We start from the raw sequence: 24,655 nt of genomic DNA on the forward strand, positions 1-24,655 counted from the left end.
TAACCTCCCAGGCGTAGGGGGCTGGGAATATCCAGCTTCCTATACGCTGATAATTCTTTCATATCACATGACTTCAGGATTCAGGATATTAAGTGATTTACACTCACTGAAAGGGTATTTTCATATATTGCTCAAGGCTAGGTGAATTGTTCTTACTCTTTCAGAAAGTAATTTGGTAAAATGAATCAGGAACCATACAATGACTATACCTAATCACACCTATGTGAATCTATCTGGATGAAATAATACCCTAAATAAAAGACTATATGCACAAAGATAGTGTTTATGAGAGGATTAAAATACGGGAGAATTGTTAAATAAGCCTCCACTGGAAGACAGGTAAGTGAACTATGGCACGCTTATTAAAGGGATTACTTTAGATTAGTTATTCTTTTTCTTCGTGCTTTCTTCTTTCTAAAGAAAAGAGTGCTTAGAAATACTTTCCTTACTCCAAAGTCAGGTACATATTCATCCACGTTTTCTTCCTGTTCGTCTAAAATCTAATAGACTAAACTTCCTTATCCATCTAGAATTTATTTGGATGGAGGTGAGATAAGGATCAGGTTATTCCCCCTCCAAACGGTAAATAATTTGTCCCAACACCATGTGTTAAAAAAAATCTATTCTTAACCATAATTAAAAAGTCAAAAAAAAAAAAAGGGGGATTACTACACAGCTATTCATTTTGAATGTTATGTGACAACTTAAAATATTTATTCATATAATGGGAAATAAAAAAATAAATGTGTAAGATCACAATTTTATTTTTAAATTCATGTACATAACAAAAAGAGTCTAAGAAACAGCACCAAAATGCTAAAAAAAAAAAAAAAAAAAAAAAAAAAAAAAAATTACAAGGTTGGATTTGGGAGATATGTTCTCTTCTTTTCTGTTTCCAATATTCCAGGTATAAGATTGTTTTATTCATTTTAAGGAGTGGGGTTTGGGGTTTGCTTTTGTTTCTGATTTTTCAGTTTATGGTCTGAATCTCACTCTCTACAATCTTGGTGTGAATTCCTTCCCAAAATCATCAAGTAAATCTTCTAGCGCCACTTTTCTTTTCACTCTTCTCATTTCTTGGTAAGCACCCAAGTTTAAACACATAATAATACAGTAGATACGTATTCAATGGCATAGCCCTGACAAAGTAGAGCATATTTCCCTAACTCTGCCTTCCTCAGGGTTCAGGACCATTAAGAGGAATAACACCAGACACTTAATACACAGCTTTTGTATGTGTTAGGCCCTCTTCTAAGAACTACATTAGCACTAAGCACTAAGACCCTCTTCTACTCACAGATACTAATTCATTCACTATCCACAACAATCCTATGAGGTGGATATTATTATCTTTTTTAATAGGCAAACAAATTGAGACACATAGGGGTCTTGATAAGGGCAAGTGGATAACTTACACATGGTTATCTAGCTAGTTGGTCAAAAGCTGGGATTTGAGCCCAGGAAGTATGGTTCAAGGGTCTTTGCTCCTTTTTGTTGTATTTTAATGTATTTCTCTTTTTATAACTTTCAAGTTCATGGGTGCAAGTGCAGGTTTGTTACATAGGTAAACTCATGTCATGGGGGTTTGTTGTACAGATTACTTCATCACCCAGGTATTAAGCCTAGTACCCGTTAGTTCTTTTACCTGATCCTCTCCCTCTTTTCATCCTCCACCCTCTGAAGGGCCCCAGTGTGTGCTGTTCCCCTCTGTGTGTCAATGTGTTCTCATGGTTTAGGTCCCACTTAAAAGTGAAAACATCTGGTATTTGGTTTGCTGTTCCTGTATTAGTATGCTAAAGATAATGGCCTCCACCTCCATCCATGTTCCTTCAAAGGACGTGAACTCATTGTTTTTCATGGCTGCGTGGTAGTTCACAGTGTACTATGTTTTCTTTACCCAGCCTATCATTGACGAGCATTTAGGTAGAATGCATTCTTTGCTATTATGAACACCTCTATGTACATAAACTAGAAAAATTTAGGGTCTCTGCTCTAATCACTCAAAAAAGAAAGCTTTCAAATAGCTGAACAGACAGGCTGACAAGCATGTGAAACCCACACAGCTAACTGGTGGCCGTGGAGTTGTGACCACTGGGGTCAGAGGGCGGAGACAGACAGATCTCAGGGGTTCCTAATGTAAGCCCTTTCCCAAACGGAAGTCCCAATCTCTGGCAGCACTTTCTTTCTTTCTGGGTGAGACGATGGCAGATGTAGAATGGCGTCTGAAATATGAGCAATCACCTTTGCGTAAATACAGCATCAGAGAGGGAGGGATTAGAGGTAGTTCTTAGCCAAACATGAAAAGCATAAAGGCGCTACACGTTTCCTTAAACCAGGTCTTGATGTTTTCTTTATCTATTGTTTCTGAAGCAGACATAATGATTGTTTCTTCTCTGGTGAGTTGCTTCAGATTACAAAGCTTGAGACTTTGCCTAGAGTGGTAGACATCCCAGGGCTAGGACAACATTTTCATGGCCATCTGATCTAGACCCTGCCCATTACTCCACTGCTAACATACACATGCAATTTCTTATAACAGAATAGGAGGAACATCCATTAGAAATGATGAGTGAAGAGCTCTTTAGTTTAATTAGATCCCATCTGCACAGCAAAAGAAACTACCCTCAGAGTGAACAGGCAACCTACAGAATGGGAGAAAATTTTTGCAATCTACTTACCTGACAAAGAGCTAATATCCAGAACCTATGAAGAACTCAATCAAATTTACAAGAAAAAAACAAACAACCCCATCAAAAAGTGGGCAAAGGATATGAACAGGCACTTCTCAAAAGAAGACATTTATGCAGCCAACAGACACATGAAAAAATGCTCATCATCTCTCGCCATCAGAGAAATGCAAATCAAAACCACAATGAGATACCATCTCACACCAGTTAGAATGGCAATCATTAAAAAATCAGGAAACAACAGGTGCTGGAGAGGATGTGGAGAAATAGGAACACTTTTACCATGTTGGTGGGAGTGTAAACTAGTTCAACCACTGTGGAAAAGAGTGTGGCGATTCCTCAAGGATCTAGAACTAGAAATACCATTTGACCCAGCGATCCCATTACTGGAGATATACACAAAGGATTATAAGTCATGCTGCTATAAAGACACATGCACATGTATGTTTACTGCAGCACTATTCACAACAGCAAAGACTTGGAACCAACCCAAATGTCCATCAGTGACAGACTGGATTAAGAAAATGTGGCACATATACACCATGGAATACTATGCAGCCATAAAAAGGATGAGTTCGTGTCCTTTGTAGGGACATGGATGCAGCTGGAAACCATCATTCTCAGCAAACTATCGCAAGAACAGAAAACCAAACACCTCATGTTCTCACTCATAGGTGGGAATTGAACAATGAGATCACTTGGACACAGGAAGGGGAACATCACACACCGGGTCCTATTGTGGGGAGGGGGTGGGGAGGGATAGCTTTAGGAGATATAGCTAATGTAAATGACGAGTTAATGGGTGTAGCACACCAACATGGCACATGTATACATTTGTAACAAACCTGCACGTTGTGCAAATGTACCCTAGACCTTAAAGTATAAAAAAAAAAAAGAAATGATGAGTGAGGTATCCTGTGCACAAAAAGGCACTGACGGCCCTCTGCTACAAGTGACTAGGTGAAGGGAGCAGGAGTTGTACGCAAACACAATGATAGGTGCAATGATGCTAAGTATTGAATTAAACATTGAGTGATTTTTTTGATGGATCTTACTGATGGTTCCCCATAATCCATAGATTGAGTAAATGTTCAGAGTGTTTAGATGTTATAGCTAAGATATTTATTTATTTAATTTTACTTTTTTGAGACAGACTCTCACTCTGTAGGCCAGGCTGGAGTAGGGTGACACAATCTCAGCTCACTGCAAGCTCCGTCTCGCAGGCTCAAGCAATTCTCGTGCCTCAGCCTCCCAAGTAGCTGGGATTACAGATGCCTGCCACCATTCCTGGCTAATTTTTGTATTTTTAGTAAAGATGGGGTTTCACCATGTTGGCCAGATTGATCTCAAACTCCTGACCTCAGGTGATCCACCTGCCTCTGCCTCCCAAAGTTCTGGGATGACAGGGTGAGCCACTGTGCCCGGCTTATACCTAAGCTCTAGATGTCCTATGCTTTTAATTCATTAGCTCCAAGTCTTGGAAAGAGGCTTCTCAAACATCCATCCCAATAGATGATCAGAGTTATAGTCAAGTAGCCAAGAGTGCAAAGGCACCTGGCCTAAGCTGGGATCCTTCTCATAATAAAGAACTCATGGTTTCCAAGCCACATCTAAAATGATTGTGTTCCATCAGCCTGTACTGATTTGTGTCCCGCCTTCAAGCCTTATCCAAAACAACCAGAGGCGCTGCAACTAGAAATACACTTCTCACTCCCTACTGAAATAGACCCAACTTTTTGTTAAAAAGCTGTCATCTTATCCAGCCTTATCTGATCAAAGTAGGGGACTCTCCTATATTCTCCGAGTCAAAATGTAGATATCCTTGACCCAAGTGTCATCGGATATCTTCCATGAAGGAAGACTTTCATGGAAACTATATTTTTAAATTTCAGATTTTACTATTTCCCTTTTAGCTTTATCAATAATAGAAACCATGGGAAAGGGCCTGAGAGATCGAACTTCAGTTTATAGATGAGGAGAGGAGTCCCAAGGGAAAGAGAACATCATCCTAGAATTATCCACCAAACTGTTGACTGAGCTGCTCCAGGTTCTCCTTCCAGGTCTCTTTCTGCCCCATTCTTCTCAACTTTCATGTGGCACTGAAGGGAACACTGAATAGCCATGAAGCTCATGAAGAAGCAAAGGCTGTCCAGTCATTTTCCCCAATCCCCTACCTTCTCCCCTCAACCCCACTAACCCCTTGTCTGAACCTGCCCCCAGCGGAAGGCAGGACCATGGGTTCTCACTCATTTCCATGTACTCCGGAGTCAGTCCTGTGTATGGTTCCAAGCTGTAGTCTAGGTCCCACTGCTCTGGATGTTTCGAATGGGCAGAGTCAGTTTCTCCAGCTTCTGTCTCATCTTTCAGCTTTCGAAATAGTTTCTTTAGCTTCCTGGAAAAGAAATGGATTAAGTTACAAAAAGCCTCTGGAGAATAGGGTTGGTTTTGCAGACAGAAAAAAGAAAAAGAACACAAAGGTTTGACACTAAAGCCATCTCTGATCCAAAAACAAGTAGAGATAGAGAGACACTAAAGAGACTACGTTTCTCCTAAAGACAACCTGAGGAAGTCCTTTATCAAGATCATGCAGACTCCCTCCACAAAGGATCAGGTTTCTTCAAAGCCCAAAAACCTTTTGAATTCTTCCTGCTGTTTGAAAAGCAACAAGAGAGTTGGCCCTTCCTGCCAATGCTGAGACAGCGCCAGTCCTATTATCCAACAGGTGATCTATCCACCCTCTTCATGGGGGAACACAGGGCTGTTCTCCTCCCAGGTGAAACATTTTTCAAGTCTCAATAACATTAATAGCATCATCTTTCCATTAAAGCCAAGCTAAGCATTGTCTACCACTGCTATGGACTGAATGATGTCCGCTGAAATTCATTTGTTGAAGCTCTAATCCCCAGTGTGACTGTATTTGGAGATATGACTTTTAGGAGATAATTTAGATTAAGTGAGGTCAAAAAGGTGGGGTTGTAATCCAATAGGATTGGTGGCTTTATGAGTAGAGGAAGAGAGAAAGAGATACCTCATCACCATCTGAGGACACAGTGAAAAGGCAGCTACCTGTAAGCCAGGAAGAGCCCTCATCAGAAATTCAACCCTTTTTGACCTTGATCTTGAACCTTTCAGCCTCTAGAACTATGAGAAAATAAATTTCTATTAGTTAAGCCTAGGGCATTTTGTTACAGCAGCCTGAGCAGACTAAGACAACACATTCAGGATTTTTTTGGTCTAGAATGATGATAATGGCCCGATTTATCAGGGTTGACATAAGAATTAAGTGAAACAATGTTTATACAGTCCTTAGCACAATATCTGGACATAGTGAGCATTGAATAGATGATACCTATTATTATTTTTAATGTTGAATGTTAAAATACACCTTAGGGTAGAGTTATTTCATACTTCCCATTGATGTGCAATGTATAGGGAACAGAATTGCGGTTTTTGCAATTACTTTTTAATGGCAAAAACTGCAATTACTCTAAGCAGCAACCTAATAGTTGGGAGACCTAACAGCAAAATGGTCAGAATCATAGACTTGAAGAGTTTAAATGGGATTTTGAAGTCCATGCTTCATCTAGATGTAGGAACCTCCCCATGTCCCCCAACATTCTTCACCCAAGACCACCCAACCCTTGTGTAGACATTTCCAGATGAGCACTCCTGGTATGATTAGGCATCCAATCCTTGTTTGAAAGTGCCTCTAACAACTAATGAAAATCTAATAGTTCAAAATAACATTTTGATCAGTTTCTGGTCTAATATCAATTCCCATCAAGAGGACGTAGTAGAGTATAGTGGATACAAGTCTCATCTCTGGTGTCAGAAATTGTATAAAACCAGATTTCACAACTTACCAACTATATGTCCATGGGCAAGTTATTACAACTCTATAAGCTTTAGTTTTATCTTTAAAATGGAGAAATAAACATGAATTTGCCCATAGGGTGAGTTAAAAGACATAATCTATACAGCATGCTTCATTTAGGGCTTGATACCTGTTAAGAGTGTGTACCAAGATACATGCTCTGATAGACATTTATCAAGATAAAGATAGATAAATATATCTATCATTGTCCCTACTATCATCTTTATCACAGAAGGATTTAAAGAGTGGGCTGAAATTATTTAGAAACAGTAGTAAAAAAATCATAAGAAAAAAGTAAGCAATAATTCTGTGATAATAAGAAATCGAGAAAAACTAGATGGAGCCCACAGATTCTGAAGCTAAATAGTGTGGACTGGTTAAGATCCTGTCTGTGAGTCAGAAAAGAAGGAGAGGATAGAGGAAAAAACAAAGAGAGAGAGAGAAGAAAAGAAGAAAGGAAAGTGAGGGAAGTCTAGAACCAGAACTCAAAGTGAGACTACTCCTCCAGGAATAGTAATCAGATGACCTGGTGAAATCTTTAGTAAAGAATTACTAAATTGTGATTCATACATGGAAAATTGAATATAAACATATATTTATCCACTTCTGAAATGCCACTAAAATAACAATGAATGAATTTTTAAAAATGTATAAAACCACAGGTTAATGAAAATAGTCATGAATATAGTAGTGTGTGAGGAATGTTGATGAATATCTTGGAAGATGGACAGTGTACGAGGGAGTCAGCAAAGCTGTGTGGCTGCTATCAACTGTTCACAGTGGAAGATGGTAGAGAGAAACAAGCCAACTCATGCTATAAAAATCTCAGAAAGGCTCAGGAGTTGGACGCACCAGGTACCCCCAAGGCAGGGAGTGGTGACTGGTCAAAGCTCTGCTTAAGGAACAGTAGACCCCAATGTCTCTGTACGCATGTTGCCTAGGACTTCCCAATACCAACAGGAGCAAAAAGTTTATTCTGAAGAGAAAAATGAACCAATAAAAACCTAGATCCAAAATAAATTCAATAAAATGACAGAAAGATAAAAATCAATACAATCTCTCAGAAAAAAAAAACTAGAACAGACATAGAAATGGACAATAGGACAGAAAATATTAAAAAATTAATTGATCTAGGAACTCCTTTTTTTCTTGATCATAGCCCAAGATGGGGTACAGCGGTGTGATCAAGGCTCACTGCAACCTCTGTCCCCCAGGCTCAAGCTATCCTCCCACCTCAGCCTCCCGAGTAGCTAGGACTACAAGCATGCACCACCAAGCCCAGCTAATATTTTTTGTATTTTTAGTAGAGACAGGGTTTCACCATGTTGCCCATGCTGGTCTTGAATTCCTGGGCTCGGGTGATCCACCCACTTGGGCCTCCCAAAGTACAAGGATTACAAGCATGAACCACCACACCCAGCCTGAAACTCCAACACTTAATCAGAAAGAGAAGACAGAGAAAACAGTGGGGAAGAAAATACAAAAGAAATATACGAAAATGTCCCAGAGGTGAAGGATGTGCATTTTCTGATTGGAAGCACCCACTCAGCACAATGGTGAAAAAAAAGCCTCCAGCATAACATATCGTCATGAGATTTCAGAACTCTAGGAATGATGAAAGGGATTCTAAAAGCTTCCAGATCCAGAGAAACAAACATAGATCCTCTACAAATAATCGGGAATCAAAAATAGGTTACAATTCTCCAGATCAGCCTTGACACTAGAAGACTCTGCAGAGATGTATTTACATTCAGAAGGCAAATAATTTTCAGCATAGACTCCTATACACAGCCAAAGTATACATGAAAGTCAAAGACAGACTAAAGACACTTTTAAGTATGCAAGGTTTCAAAAAAATTAACTTTCTATGCGTGCATCCGTTCTCATGAAGTTCCTGGAGGATGAATTTCACCAACCAAGCAACAAAGAAAACATACAGAATCCAGCAAACAGAAACCCCACCAAAGAAACAAGGTATTGAAGCTAACTCAGATTGATAGCTCTATAGAAGGTTTAGCAAATGGGCAGCTCTGGTTTGTACAGGAGAACAGAGTATTCCTAGAAATCATCTACAGGAAAAAAAAAATGTGACTAATAATACATGTGATGTGTTTGATGAAGTAATCTCACTGGCAATAGGGACATTTAAACAAGAGTGACCAATATAAGTGCGTTATAAAGGGAGAAGTTTAGGTGATTACGAGAACATAAAATAGAAAGTCCTAAGCTGGCCTAAGGCAGCGATGTTCTCTTTGAGGAAGAGATGTGTAAACTAATTTAATTATTTAAATTAATTTATTAAATAATTTAGTCTTATTATTTAAGACTAAATAATGAAAGATGGTAGAAGAACGAGAAAGGTGGAGAGAGTGTGAGGGATGAAGAGGTTATTCTAGGCAGGGGGAATTATTTATGCAACGGCCTAAGGCAAATGTGAAAATGGCTCATAGAAAGGACTGAAGGGAATGTAAAATGCTTGGAGCATAGAGTACAATCGAGAAAATGATGAAAGGTGTCTTGAAAGGTAGTGTAGGCTCATGGCATCAAAGGCCTTGTACACCATATTATGCAGTGGTTTAGGCGAGAGATTATGGTAGCAGAGTCTGGGGTGATAGCAACGGACATGAAGGGAAGTAGACATTTGAGACATGCATAAGAGGTAGAATTAAAAAGTGGATGGTGGATTGTACACAGAAAGGGAAGGACAACGAGGAATCGGTGATGATTCTCAGGGTCTTAGGGCATGTGTGTGGATGGTGGCGCCGATTGCTATGATAGAGAACACAATGTAAGAGACAGTTTTGATGAGGACAAGGTGCGGGGGGAGTTGTTCTTGCCATGCCTAAGTGGAGAAACCCACGAGACAACTACGTAGACATGTCCAGTAGGCAACTGCATGTTTGTGCCTAGAGCCCTGGAACAATCTGGGACTGATGGAGATCTGAGAATTGTCGTGGAGAGAGCGGCAGAAGCCCTAGGGATGAGCAATGCCAACTATGGATAGAGCGTACGTCAGAAAATGGGATTTTTCTGACATCCCTGAGTAGCCTTATGGGATGGGGTAGAGGGAAAGGAGTCTTCAAAGGACAAGGAAGGAGAGCCATGGGAACAGAAGGCCGACTGCAAGACTGTGTGGCGAAGGCAAGGGAAGACACACGGGCTATGGGAGGGGCTTTGTGGTCAAAGTCCTATCGAGTGTGGGTAGGTCAAAACGAATGTGGGGGAAAATATCCACAAATAGTCCTGTGAATTTATCACTCCCAGATTTCCTCCTGGATATCTCAGTGACCATTAAAAAATAATAATAAAGAAAATCCCTCCAGAGCAGAATTTAACAGGAATCCTGGAAGTTGTATAACATACAGATGGGCTTTTGGAAAACTTCAGATTATGATTCCAACCGTATGATGCACTCACTCATTAAAATAACTCCTTTGATGTTACCCCCTTGCTTTTCTTTTTTTTTTTATTATTTGCTATTTTTCCGTCCCTTTTTAATGACAAGTCTCAGAAACTCTTTCCAGAAGGCTCAGAGCTTTCCCTCTGCCTGTGCCCCATAGAGTCACCCCAGGACCATGGTGAGTGTCCGTCACACCTTAGGCCTCCCTGCAGCAGGAATCTGGGCCCCAGACCGGTCCCTACAGACCTGACTCCACAGATCTTTAACCTCATTAAATAAAGAAGCAGAACTTAGCCCTAAATGACCAAAGATGAGGAACACATCAACCTCTAAGCTATGTATTCCTATTCCTTTTCCTGATACCTGGCAAGGTTCAAATTTGTTCCTTACACTTCTGATTTCTGGCCAGATTCCACTGTATTTGAGGAGAACACAGACCTCCCTCCTGTGACGGCTTTAAAGAGAGACTGTTTTATGTCTGGAAATATAACATTTATCACATTTACAAAAAGAAAGCAGAAAGTTTATGAAATTTTACTAGCTGTGTCCAGGGGTATATTTAACAGTTATTTTTGGATATGATCTGGAGCTTTTAGTCAGAATAGGGATGGCAAGACATTTTGACCGTGGAAGTATTGATCTGTCTATCTGCTCTGTCTCAAAGCATGCCCAGGAAAGAACGTGGCACATGAAAAAGGTGGCATTTACCCTTTCACCAAAAACCCATCTCTCTGCATGAGAAGAAGCCCGTTTCCAATTTTGCTTCAGTGTGGACCGGAGCTCAATTTGAGATGGAATTACAGCAAGGAGTTGGGCTGTGGTGGGGCATGTGTTCCGGGGGCACTATGCAGTTTGGACCCGAAGTCTATCTTGCATGAACATATATGGGAAAGGCATGGTGTAGGGAGGGGAGGAGGGAAATTCCCATCCATGGATTCAGGTAATAAATGCCACAAGATCAGATTCAGCCATGCTGCTCGCCATGTATAAGTAATCTCAGAAGGAGACGCATATGAACATCATACCGGGGCCCATAGTGTTTAAAACCATCCGATCCTCTCTGGGAAGCATCTGCCACAACTGTGTCAGGCCCCAAGAGCCTGGGGATGTGTGAGCGGGGACCGTCCAAAGCCAGATCACGCAACCAAGTTTTCTCTACTATCATGGCATTAGTCACAGAGCTGCCTTTCAAGTGCTCAGTGACCCCATTTTACTGCCTCACTTTGAAGCATTTTGTTTTCCACCTCCAGGGTCTCTGAGCCAGGCCTAGCAATAGTGGGGGCAGCTGCTGCCTGATGGAAGATACCTGGACACAGAGCATGGCTTCCACAGTGGTCCAGTCCGGGACACCTGCCAGAAGTAGAGGTGGCGTATGACCCTTCGGAAAATCCTGCACTTGGCCTTGCATCTCATTAGAGCCCCTTGGGAAGGAGTTATTTAGTTATTTCCTTTGCTGCTCTTGTTCAGTCTCTCTCATTACCATTAAGAAAAATACCTTTGGCCTGAAACTGGTCTGCCTTTGACAACGCCCAAGGCTTGTACTTTCATTTTTCACAAAGAGAAGGCAGATCTTAGTCTAAAAGCCTTGGAGAGGAAAGAATGTCATTGATTGTTTAATAATAATGGTGTGTTTTTGTTGTATTGCTTTTCACATTATTTCCTCCTTATGGAGACTGATGGTGTTAGTTTTCCAATTTCAGAAATGTTAGGATTTTAATTAAAAAGCAAGTTGGTTTGCAGGAAACTAATACGTAAGTAGCTGTTTCCATAGATAATCTGGGGAAATTCAAAAGTTGATTCAAAAATGACCGAAGAGTGGGAAGCAATGTTCTAATTCAAGAAGCCTGCTAGACTGTAAGATTCTCAAGGCCATCAAAATGATGTTATTTTTTTCAGTACACATACATGCACACACACACGCATGTTTGTGCACACGCACATACAGAATCTAATGAGAATGTTGCAACCTCAGGGAGATAGAAAAATTATAGCTGACTACCTGGCCTACTAATAAGGGACAATTTAGACACTCTTAAACATTTAAAAATTTTCTTTGGAAGAATCTTAGAAAATTGCTTTCAGAAGTAAAGGATCAACTAAGGTGATAAATCTTTTAATTGTAAAGTCTTACTACATTTTTATATTCTTCTTTTTTTTTTTTTTGAGACAGAGTCTCGCTCTGTCGCCCAGGCTGGAGTGCAGTGGCCAGATCTCAGCTCACTGCAAGCTCCGCCTCCCGGGTTTACGCCATTCTCCTGCCTCAGCCTCCCGAGTAGCTGGGACTACAGGCGCCCACCACCTCGCCCGGCTAGTTTTTTGTATTTTTTAGTAGAGATGGGGTTTCACCGTGTTAGCCAGGATGGTCTCGATCTCCTGACCTCGTGATCCGCCCATCTCGGCCTCCCAAAGTGCTGGGATTACAGGCTTGAGCCACCGCGTCCAGCTATTCCCAAATATTCTTATCCAGCACAGTCACCCATCTAACTCCCCAGACTTGCCTCTGGTTTTTTTTTTTTTTTTTTTTTTAAAAAAAAACAAAACTGGCCTTTAGAATGAATATGTATCTCCCTTGGGGAAAGAATTCTATGTGGACTCTGAAGGTACGTAAGAGCTTTACTGCCCACTAAAAGCCACTGAGCCAGGAACAGAAGAGAAAACGACTGTCCCTGAGTTGTTCTCTCCGGTTTCACCCCCTGGAGTGGCAACGCTTCCAAAGCATCAGTTTTAAACATAAAAGCCTTTGCCACACAGTAAAATGCTGGTCACCTGGAAACCCCAAGAATGGTTCTTTTTTCCTCAGATGTCCACATTTTATGTTTTCTAGATAGCTCAGCATTTATCCAAGCTGGTTTTTAGTTTAGTTTTGTTTAAATGTAAAAACTTTTTTTTTAAGTTAGATGGAAATCTTTCTAGAATAACTTTGCCAAGGTCACACAATGAGTATATTGTAAAGTCTGGATTTAAACCCAGATCTAGTAGGCCAGGGATCCTCAATCCCCGGGCCACAGACCAGTACCGGTCCTTGGCCTGTTAGGAACTGGGCCACATAGCAGCAGGCGAGCGAACGAAGCTTCATCTGTATTTACAGTCACTCCCCATCACTCATGAACACCTGAGCTCCGCCTCCTGTCAGATCAGTGGTGGCATTCGATTCTCATAGGAGGGTGAACCCTATTGTGAATTACGCATGTGAGGGATCTAGGCTGGGAGCTCCTTGTGAGAATCTAATGCCTGATGATCTGTCACTGTCTCCCATCACCCCCAGATGGGACCGTCTAGCTGCAGGAAAACAAGCTCAGGGCTCCCACTGATTCTACATGACGGTGAGTTGTAAAATTATTTCATTATATATTACAATGTAATAATAATAGAAATAAAGTGTACAATAAATGTAATGCACTTGAATCATCCTGAAATAACACTCCACCCCTCCAGTCCATGGAAAAACTGTCTTCCAGGAAACCTGTCCCCTGTGCCAAAAGGGTTAGGGACCACTGTGTTAGGCCACCAAATCTTTGCCCTACAGATGTGTTAAAAACTACTGGGTCTAATTTTTATAATTTACACGACTCCTTCCTCACTGGCAGGCTCAATCATCATTTCTCTTCTGACTATGAAAGACTTCTTTTCTTGTTTATGTTGCATCTGTGTCATCCATGCCAGGTACTTCAAGGCTGAATTGAAGGAGTCTGATTTATTGAGAGTGGAAGATCCAGTAATCATAATCATAGTGATCTTATATGACCAAACTCAAAATGCAACCTTCATAATTATACAAATTATAAAGAACTTTGGAGATAAAAGACCCTAAGATTTGGTAAAAGAATTTTCGTTCTACATCTTTGAATTTAACTACATAATTATGTTGTATACATCCTCTGGCAGAGTAGAAATGGAAAGGAAACATCTTTTGAAAGAGGAGTGGCTTGTATTTGGAATCAGCAGTGACCAGCTTTGCTCATTAGAGAGAAGTTCAGAGGGCACTAGAGCTTGAAGACACCTTACATGTGATTTTAATGCTACCACATTCATCAAGAGATGAGGACAGTTAGACTCAGAGAAGCAGCTTGCCCATGGCTTTATGAGTTACTGTGCAATTGCCATTGTTTAAAGGGTGGTACATTTTAAAACATACAAAGTTTTAAGCACACGTCAATCATATACAAGAAAATTTAGCCTTCAAGGCATACGCCATGCATTATTTTCACCTGTTATGGAGTGGATGGAGTTGGGGGATGGGGACATACCAATGTGTTGTCCAAACACACGCCTGAGATTTTGCCTCTCTTGTATTCTATGAAAGCTTTCTGGGTCCAGAGAAAATGGGCTAAGTGGTAGACCAGATGACCAGGGATGAAAAAATGGGCATTCCATGCCCACAAGCTGTAAATAATTCTGCTCAGAGCAAAATAACAATGTACTGGGAAGGCTGGTGTTTTTCCCAGATGTTTGAACGGGGACGAAGACTTTTCTTTGTAGTTGTGGAGAGGTTGGCCTCATGGTTTCAAAGGGGCCAGATGTGTACCGTCTTTGGTACCGTCTGCATATTCTCGGGATGTTTTTCCATAACAAATGATGTCTCTCTAAGATGGTAAGCTCAGAGAGAACAAGTGTCATCTGCCTGGAACAAGAACAAGCATCATCTAGCTTTGCTTGACTTTACCACTGAGGGACTTTCTGCCAGAAAGCAGGGAGCGGGACACAGCTTCAGAGGCTCAGTTTCTCAGAGTTGCTGACTGCCTGACTGGTGACTAGAGGCTGGCTTAGGCAAGGAGGTGGAGTGAGGCACCCAGACACCAATGATCCCATGATCCCGCCAATCCTCCCCAAAGAAAACACGTGCCCAAGTGGCCTCTGAGGCTATCCCAGTACAAGGTCAGAAAAGCACCCTGCGTGCTTAGATCACCCAGTGTTAGAAGGGAATGTTGTGGATTCTCATTCCTTGAAGCAGGGATTTCATTAAAAATGATATTCTTTCCAGGTAAATTAAATTGTCTCCATTATAACTTTAGCTCTACAAATGTATTTTTGAGGAAGACCAAAAGGGAGCTTTCTCTGGGGACCAAGGGAGCAGGTGGCTCTAGTATAATTTTACATGGAATGGGGGATTGGGATATACATCCTCTCGTGGTTCCATTCAGCCCAAGAACCTAGGACTCCATAGTCTTTCCATAGATTGAGGGAGATTCTGGGTTTTTGCCCTTGCCAGGTCCCTGACATGCCCCAAGACCCTGGTCAAAGAACTGCCAGCTCATTGCCTTACCTTCTCCACCTATAGCACCAACTGGGTCATAGGTGGTTGTGATAAAACCAGAATCAGTCTGTTGTTTGTTTAGAAAAGTTATATATATATATATATATATATGTTTTACACATATAAAAATTTGTATATAAATTTATATCTATCTGAAACATAGGTGTATTTTATAAAATGTATATATACATTTACGTATAAATATATGCATTGATATTTAAATATATAAATTTAAATATATTTATGTAAATATATATTTAAATATATTTATAGATATAACATGGAAAAGGCCCAACCTATCATGTTCAGGGCCCAGCTGGCCAAGCCTATCAGAGTTGCCCATACAGACACACACACACACACACACACACACACACACACACACGTCTAAGGGAAATTATTTCTTTAAAGAAAAGGATGGCAATCCATCTTATAACATATGATGGTGGCAGTCTGGAAGAAACCTGGAAGACACACCCTGGAAGAAACCTCTCTGTTTTTCATTTATTTATGTATTTATGTATTTATTTTTAATTTTTAATTTTTTATTTTTTGAGACAGAGTCTTGCTCTGTTGCTAGGCTGGAGTACAGTGGCATGATCTCGGCTCACTGCAACCTCCGCCTCCTGGGTTCAAGCAATTCTCCTGCCTCAGCCTCCTGAGTAGCTGGGATTACAGGCACACACAACCACGCCCGGCTAATTTTTGTATTTTTTTTTTAATAGAGATGGATGGAATTTCACCATATTGGTCAGGCTGGTCTTGAACTCCTGACCTCGTGATCCACCCACCTCGGCCTCCCAAAGTGCTGGGATTACAGGGGTGAGCCACCGCACCTGGCCAGAAACCTCTCTGCTTTTGAAGGCTTCTTTGACTGCTCCCAAACATCTGACCTTTACTTATTCTGGATTCTGAATTCACACACGGAATATGCAGTTATATGCAGTCTATTTTGTCTCCCAGACTAAAAAGTTAAGCTCTGGGAAGACAAGGGCCGTTTCATCTATGTTTTTCTTTTACTGTCTTAGCAGTATGAGCCATGAGCTAGAGACAGTGGTATCCCCTGCAAGTCCCCCTGCAGTGTAAACAGTGTTATTCCTGGTTATGTAGCTCAGCGCCTACTCTCTGGCCTTTAAAGAATACGGCATTCTCTGTCAGTCACTTTGTTCTGAAACAAATGCCTTTGTTGCTTAAAGTAGCCACACTGAATTCCAATAGCTGCAGCTAAGAACCCTGGGCAAACACGAAGAAATATATTTGGAAAGAAAGGGATTTTAAAAGGTTCATTATTGGATGACTTCCCAAACAATTAATGTATCTCTAAGCAGATGAAAGTGTGTCACAGAATCTTATGGGTACTGTCTGACGATTACATCCATCCCAGAATGGTCATCTTTAAAGTGGTTTACAAAGAACCCTGGGCCTGGAACAAGCTGTCCATCTATCCTCCTAAGCAGACCTGGCCCAGCCTCTCAGTTACCCCTGGGCATCTCTGTCATTCCCTAGCTCTCTGATGCTGGACTGCCTAAAAGCATCCCCTGAAACAGACTCTTCTTCCAAACCACAAGGCAATAGGAAGGAAAGGCAGAGGGGGTTACATTTTTCTTTGACCTGTAAGCATAGTTTAGCTTGCTCCATCCTTCCTTCTTTTAGGTCCAGTACAAAGTGAGTCTGTGTTTATTTTCGTGACTATCTCAATGCAAAACCTGACTGAAAGAAGTTCTACGACATTTTCATAAAACCCTGGGGAGCACAGGGGGGAATCCACGTGATAATAACTCATTCTGCATTTCACCAACTATTCCGCCCTCCCCTCCTAAGATTATGTATTCCACATTTTCTTCTTAGAGGTTGTCCTAAATGATTCCATTACATTTCAATCGTTCACATTCATTTATCCACCATACCGAGTCTTTTTTACTCACTCACTGAGAGGACAAATAGCATTAAAATATTATGTACTCTGGGAGCCAAGAGATCTGACTCCTGGCTCTGCTACTTACTAGTTATGTGTACTTAAGCCAAGGGTAAATCTTTCTGAGCCTCCAACATCTCAAATCAGAATGGCAAGCAAGGTTTGCCCCATGGGGAAAGTTATCAGCAAATTGACAGAGAATTAAATCACCAAGCTGTCTAAGAAGAGGAAAGGCCATAGATAACCTGGTGAAAGCCTGGCACTTCTGGGCTAACCCCTGGCAGCAAGGAGAGAGGTTAGAGGAGTTCATTACGTACGGGACTCCAATCTCAAAGATGTTGTTCTGGATCAACTGCTTCCCCAACATGATGATGCTGAGCTGAATGCAGAGCTCCATGAGACAGCCCCCTGGAGCGCACTGCAGGGAGAAGATAAGGAAAGGACTGGTTAGAACAAGCGGAGCTCTGAGAAGCAGGGGCGCAAATGAAGCCATGCTGTGCTGGAGATAAGAATGGGGCTGGGTTGGGGTGCCAGGCATGAAACACCAGTGGCTGTACTTGCCTCTTCCATGCGGTAACCATCGAATACATAGACGTAGCTTCCAGGCCTGCCCACAAACCTGAAATCAAACAGTGTGGGAAGAGTTAGGGGAAGAGAAAGCATGAAGGGTGGCTCAAGGACATGTCTTCTGAGGGGAATACCACCACCACTGTCCTCTTCGAAAGCACTGGTCAGGGCGAGTGCTAGATCACTCAAGGATAGGAGTGCACACCGTTATCAACAAGTAACCCCCTGTAACACCTGGGGTTCACTTCTTAACCCAGTCAAATGTCAGAGGAGAGGGATAAGCTGGGCAGAGGATGAAGCTGGGCCTGGTGCGTGCGTGCGTGTGTGTGTGTGTGTGTGTGCGCGCGCGCCTAAACACCATGCAGTTTGGATTATCTCTAAGTGCACTGTCGTCACACCTTCTTCCCTAACTAGTGTCAAGAACACAGCTCTGATTGCAACTCCTTAATAAGAGTTTCTCATTCCCAGGAAAGGGAGGGTGAGATGGACTAAAGTTGCAAATAGAGATTCCTGGGGTCAGAAAAGAAAAATTCTTGACTTCTTGCTGAAAATATTCAAAGGAATAAAAGAAGCTGGTCTCATTCCTCTTCTAAGTAGAGTCTATTTTATTGGGTGATAATAAAATGGTGCAGGTCGGGGAAGCAAAATGGTACAAGCCCACCATGGAACCAGACAGACAATCTGAATAATCCTACCTACTGCAGTGTCATCCCCGTGTTCATCTGTTGAGATCCTACTCATCCATTTAAGGCTGAGTGTAAGCCTTTCCTTTGCTGAAGTCTTCTTCTTGTCTCCGTTCATAACTGTTCCCCCAACACTTTCTTTACACCTCTTTTGATATCACTTACTGGATATAATCACTTACTGGAGATTACAGTGTGCTATTGCTAAGACTATCTCTTCTAGTATACCATCGTTCATCTAAGGGTCAGGATTCTTTTTTCTTGCCTAGAATGTCATATGCATGTAACTTGCTATTGCCACTAAATCTACATTGAAAGCACCAATGAAGTGTATACTTCTTAATATGGATAGTCTCTCTGCTTCTATAATTTCATGTCAGCCAAGGGGAGAGGTCCTGAGAAGGGGGCTGTGGTGTGGATGACAAACACCTCTGTAAGAAATTATCAAGTGTGGATGATGACAGCTCGTGCTATTAGTGCCTGCTTAACGAGCTTTTAGTTCTAGGGAAGCTTTCCTGATGTGTTGTTGGTTGACGTCTATTGGGAAATTTCCTTGTAGGTAGCCAACTGGCTTGATCATAAAAAAAAATTTATCAAAGTGATTTTATATCCAGACTGATTGTATAATAAAGAATTTCACTGGCCTTTGTCCCTGGTTCCTGCATGAACACCTAAATCCTTGGAATTTCCCGTGATAGGAGCATCTTTGTTATTCCTGGTAGACCCCTAGGACTATACCTAAATTTATGCTAATGAGATTACTCAGGATGTGGGCAAGCCAGGCCAGAAGGATCAACCATGTTGGTTGAGGCTTTGAGTCATGTGATACTAGCCCAATCTCAGGGCAAGGGAAGGGCATTGGAGATTGAGTTCACTCACATGGCAAATGATTCTATCAATCATGCCACTCCAATGTGCCAGGAGGGTGACACATCCTGAGGACATGGGAGCTTCATGATTAAGAACCTCCTAAACCTAGTTCTATATGCCTCTCCCATTTGCTGATTTGGATTTACATCCCTCTATTACTATAAAACTTCAGTTGTAAGTATAGCACATTTCTGAGTTCTGTGAGTCATTCTAGTGAATTATTGAATTTGATGGAGTAATGAGAAATCTGGAATTACAGCCAGTGGGTCACAACTGCCAGTGGCCTGAGAACCCCAGAGCTTGCCACTGGTGTATGAAGTGAGGGAAGTCTTGTGAGGGGCTGTGTCCTTAACCTGTGAAATCTGTATTAACTCCAGGTAGTTGGCATCAGAATTGCATTACAAGATCCAGGGTCACTGGCTAGATGTGAAATTCCCTCCTGCCTCATCCTCAAAGTTGGGAGACACAAATTCTTTCAAAACTTTCTCTTCAGGGCCTACAGTCAAATCCCTGTAAAATGCCAGGGTCATCAGAATCTCAAGATGCTAATTCAAAATGATTGCATGCTAGCATTCCTTCTCCATGGGAAGGCAGGTGGAAGTGGGGTGAGGATGAGTGGGCAATGGGGACAGGCTGACCCTATTGTCCTGACAGTAGAGAACCAAGTCTTAGTGAAAAATTGCCTTTCTACTCATGACACCATCATACTCACCTCCCCTTGAAAAAGGCCACATAGAAGATGGGGGAGTAGGCATTGACAAACTTGAGCAAGAAAGCTTTGAGGATCAGGCGCTCTTCAAAAGTCTGCTCTGTTTTCGGAACCTCTGTAAGAAAAGAGCGAGGCTGATGAGATTGGGGTGAGATTTCTCACCTCTCCAGAGTTTTGACCTAGACACAAGCTACTATCTCTCAGCTGACTCCTTCACAGCAAAAACCACGAGACCCATCTCTCAGGCACGTCAGATCTGAAGTCATCTGAAGCCCAGGTGGTCTGCCAGGTAATACGAGGTTACAGAAGGGTAAAAAAAATAGAGGATCGCCGTCTTTCGCCGTCTTGATTCCTCTTGATTCCTCTTTCTCTCTTTCATTTTAGCAGAAAAAAATGCTGAATGAATTTTGGCATTAATTTGGATGAATGCAGGAAAGCAGTCATCTGCATATGCTCTAGGTAACCTAAGACATTTCCCGGTCATTTACTCCAATGATGAAAGCTTGTTATAGACAAGATGAGTGAAACAAACAGCTTGAGCCTAAGATCTCAGACTCACAGGTCATGGGCCCAGGGTGTTCTATCAGGTCCAAGCAGAGGAGTCAGCTGGCATTCCCAGAAGGACTCAGAGACACTGAGCAGAAACCTCATAGGTGCCTTAAGAAGACTAGAGATACAGGAAGCTCCAGTGGACAACTGTTCAGGACACTCAGGAGGACTCCACAGACCATGACAAATGGCATGGCAAGCACAAGAGATGACAGGGTGTTCTTAGTCCATTGGGGCTGCTATAACAAACGACCATAAACTGAGTGTTCATGAAAACCTGGCATTTACTTCTCAAATTCTGGAGGTTTGAAGTCTGAGATCAAGGTAGATTTGGTGTCTGGTGAGGGCCTGTCTTTTGGCTCATAGACAGCACCTTCTCACTGTCGTCTCCTGGTCAAGGGGAAAGGCATCTCTCTCAGGCCTCTTACATAGGACTCTTTCCCATATATGTGTGCTCTGCCCTCATGACCTTATCACCTCCCAAACACCATACCTCCTAATACCATCACCTTGGCGGTCAGAATTTCAACATAAGAATTTTGGGGAACACAAATATTAGGCTTATCGCACAGGGCCACAGTCTTCAGAGGTAGAAGAAAAGCACTAATACTACATCATATGGACCAAGAAGCACGGCCTGAAAGTGTGCTGAGCAGAGATAACTGATGGCAGGGCCACGCCACCTGAGGAGTTCTGCATCCACATGAGACGAGTGTATGGGCCCCCTAACTTGCCTGCTCCACAAATCCACATATAGCTTTTGTAAGCATCGCTGAAGAAATGGACACAAAACCTTGTTTCTTCCACGGAATACCCTTCCCTCACCCACCTCCTTATGCAGAAATCCTTTATATCCTTTAATATCCAGGTGAGTTACTACCACACTCTCCACATCAGACCGTACAACACTCACCAGATCACACAGTACCGCATCCTCCAGACCACACAGTACCATAATCTCCAATTCACTCCATACCAAACTCTCCAGATCACACGGTGCCACACTCTCCAGATCAGACCATACAACACTCACCAGATCACACAGTACCGCATCCTCCAGACCACACAGTACCACACTCTCCAATTCACACCATACCAAACTCTCCAGATCATACAGTACCACATCCTCCAGACCACATAGTACCACAATCTCCAATTCACCCCATACCAAACTCTCCAGATCACACAGTGCCACACTCTGCAGATCACACAGTAGCACATCCTCCAGACCACACAGTACCACACTCTCCAATTCACCCCATACCAAACTCTCCAAATCACACAGTGCCACACTCTCCAGATCATACAGTACCACATCCTCCAGACCACACAGTACCACACTCTCCAATTCACACCATACCAAACTCTCCAGACCACACAGTACCACACTCTCCAATTCACACCATACCAAACTCTCCAGACCACACAGTACCACTCTCTCCAATTCACACCATACCAAACTCTCCAGACCACACAGTACCACACTTTCCAATTCATACCATATCAAACTCTCCAGATCACACAGTGCCACACTCTCCAATTCATACCATACCAAACTCTCCAATTCACAACATAGCAAACTCTTCAGATCACACAGTACCACATCCTCCAGACCACACAGTACCACACTCTCCAATTCACATCATACCAAACTCTCCAATTCATACCATACCAAACTCTCCAGATCACACAGTGCCACACTCTCCAATTCATACCATACCAAACTCTCCAATTCACAACATACCAAACTCTTCAGATCACACAGTACCACATCCTCCAGACCACACAGTACCACACTCTCCAATTCACACCATACCAAACTCCCCAATTCATACCATACCAAACTCCCCAATTCATACCATACCAAACTCTCCAATTCATACTATACCAAGCTCTCCAAATCACACGGTGCCACACTCTCCAGATCACAGTGTACCACCTTCTCCAGACTATGCTGTACCACACCCTCAAGATCACACCGTACCACACCCTCAAGATCAGTGTACCATCTTCTCCAGATTACACCGTACCACACTCTCCAGATCACACTGTACCACACCCTCAAGATCACAACGCACCACACACTCCAATTCACACCATACCAAACTCTCCAGATCACTGTGTACCACCCTCTCCAGATTACGTCGTACCACACTCTCCACATAACACTGCATCACAACCTCAAGATTACACCGTACCACACTCTCCAAATCACACAGTGCCACGCTTTCTTTCTGGAAGCATTACTAGATGCCTTCAGCGGGTAGTTAGTAATCTTGTTTTCTTCTGTTATGCTTTATATGTCCCTGTGTTAACTACCCATACCTGCGCCCTTTGAAAACTGACAACAGTCATTATCATTGATTCCTCCAGTCCATGTGTTTGGAGTCTTCCTAAGGCAAGGATTTAGGAGGAAGTAGTTTATTTGAGAGGGGCTCCCAGAAAGCTTTGTAAAGGAGTGGGATGGTGAGAATGAGGAGAGTGGAAACCTAAGATAAATATGCTCATGAACAGGTTAATGCTGCATCAACTGGGGTTCAGCCGCACTGGAGACCTCCTAAGAAACTGTGAAGCACACCTCCAAATTTGCACACTGAAATGGGAGATCAAACAGGAGCCCCTCCCTGGCTGAATATCACCTTTGGGGCTAACTCCCTGGCTCTTCCAGCTTGTTCTATGCACGGGTGAACCTGCTCCCACAATCAGAGAACGCTCATAGACAGAGAGTGGCAGGAAGTCATTGGTACAGAGGAACCATCTGAAGGTCACCTCCAGGGTGGGCCAGCGGGAGGTGGGTGCTGCAAAAAAGCATCTGCTCCCATCCTCTGTGTGTGACAGAAGGCACCATACATAGGTGTGCACTGTCATCACCTCACTTAACCCTCACCTTCCTGGGTGAGGTAGGCATTAAGTGTCACTTCTGTAGATAAAGGGAATTGAGGCCCAGAGAGGTTACAGCCTTGCTCGAGATCACATAGCAGGTAAGTGACACATGTAAGATGTGAACCCAGATCTGCCTGCCTCAAAAAAATAGTTGTTAACAACAACACTTTTTGCAATCAGAATGTTTGACCCATTGTTGTTTTCATCACACACTCTCTTTCACCTCCCCACCTTCCACTCCCAGTCCAACCTGATGCGCCTAAGAAATATTTGTCCTTTGCAGGTCACATTCATCAAGCACCAGCTGTGTGTCAGGTGCCAGGCCAAAATGAATAAAGGCTTCCCCCTTCCTTCAAGGAGCTTCACTGAGCAAGGTCTCTGTGGAGAGGCTTTTGCTCACTGCCAAGTCTCTCCCAGATTGACCTGTCAGCAGCAGAGTATCATCTCCCATCTCAGGGCAGAAAGAGTCTTAGGGAAAGGCTGCATTGCCATGTTCCAGTTTCCCACACAGCACAGTGAGCCCTTCATTCACTGCCAATCCTACAACACTGTCTTGAGTATTAGGAGATGCTGTGCCACTCCAGCGATGACTGCTTTTGCTGGTGCATTACCAACGACCCTCTCACACTGCACAACTGCATGTGTAAAGATGGCCCTTTAGAGGAAGACTGAAGCACGTAGGCCTCCCCTGAGTCTTGAAGAGCCTCTAATGTGTCCAAGGCTTGAAGACCACCAATGTCGGGGTCTTTGTGTGGGGACTAAGCTGCCAGAGAACACTCAATGGGACTGAGAACTGTAGTGAATAGGATTACTTTGCTGAGCATCTTCAACTGCATAATGCATTGTTTAGGAAATACCGTATTTGGTAAAAATGTTGTAGAAGATTTAACAAAAATATAAGTAGACACATACAGATTTTAATATTAAAAATTCATCAATAGCAAGGGTTGCTGCAGGAAGAATAACCCTGGAGTACAAGAGCAGACCCCCAAGAGTCTTACTTGTGTGAGGCCTCCCCAGCCTCCTGGATGAGATGGGGAGGGAGAGATTGGCCAGGGGCTCATCACATGCATTCCCTCCTCCTAGATACACAGCTAGATGGGGGTAATATGAAGGAGCTGTGGCCAGAGAGAGATGAGTGGAGGTGGCATATGCTGTTTCCAAGCCTGGGCCTCAGTGTTTCCTGTGAGGTCCTCTGCTCTCTCTCTCTTCCGTCATCTCCTAGGGAAAATGTCAATAGTACCACTGGAAAGAGGAAGCCCAG

The 24,655-nt window shown here is 42.6% G+C and overlaps 1 protein-coding gene across 4 annotated transcripts in view; it reads right to left on the reverse strand.

Annotated features, from left to right (window-relative positions):
• ANO2 (anoctamin 2) overlaps positions 1-24,655 on the reverse strand; it is a 383,296-nt gene that overhangs the window by 33,296 nt on the left and 325,345 nt on the right. For all 4 annotated transcript variants that reach the window (XM_045364578.2, XM_074006133.1, XM_074006134.1 and 1 more), the window contains 4 exons: positions 19,963-20,074; positions 17,692-17,749; positions 17,448-17,548; positions 4,934-5,079 (listed from right to left, as the gene is read on the reverse strand). In XM_045364578.2, the coding sequence (XP_045220513.2) occupies positions 4,934-5,079; positions 17,448-17,548; positions 17,692-17,749; positions 19,963-20,074 (417 nt within the window). The remainder of the gene's footprint in view (positions 1-4,933; positions 5,080-17,447; positions 17,549-17,691; positions 17,750-19,962; positions 20,075-24,655) is intronic.

Source organism: Macaca fascicularis, chromosome 11 (genome assembly GCF_037993035.2).
Source record: "Macaca fascicularis isolate 582-1 chromosome 11, T2T-MFA8v1.1".
Lineage (NCBI taxonomy): Eukaryota > Metazoa > Chordata > Mammalia > Primates > Cercopithecidae > Macaca > Macaca fascicularis.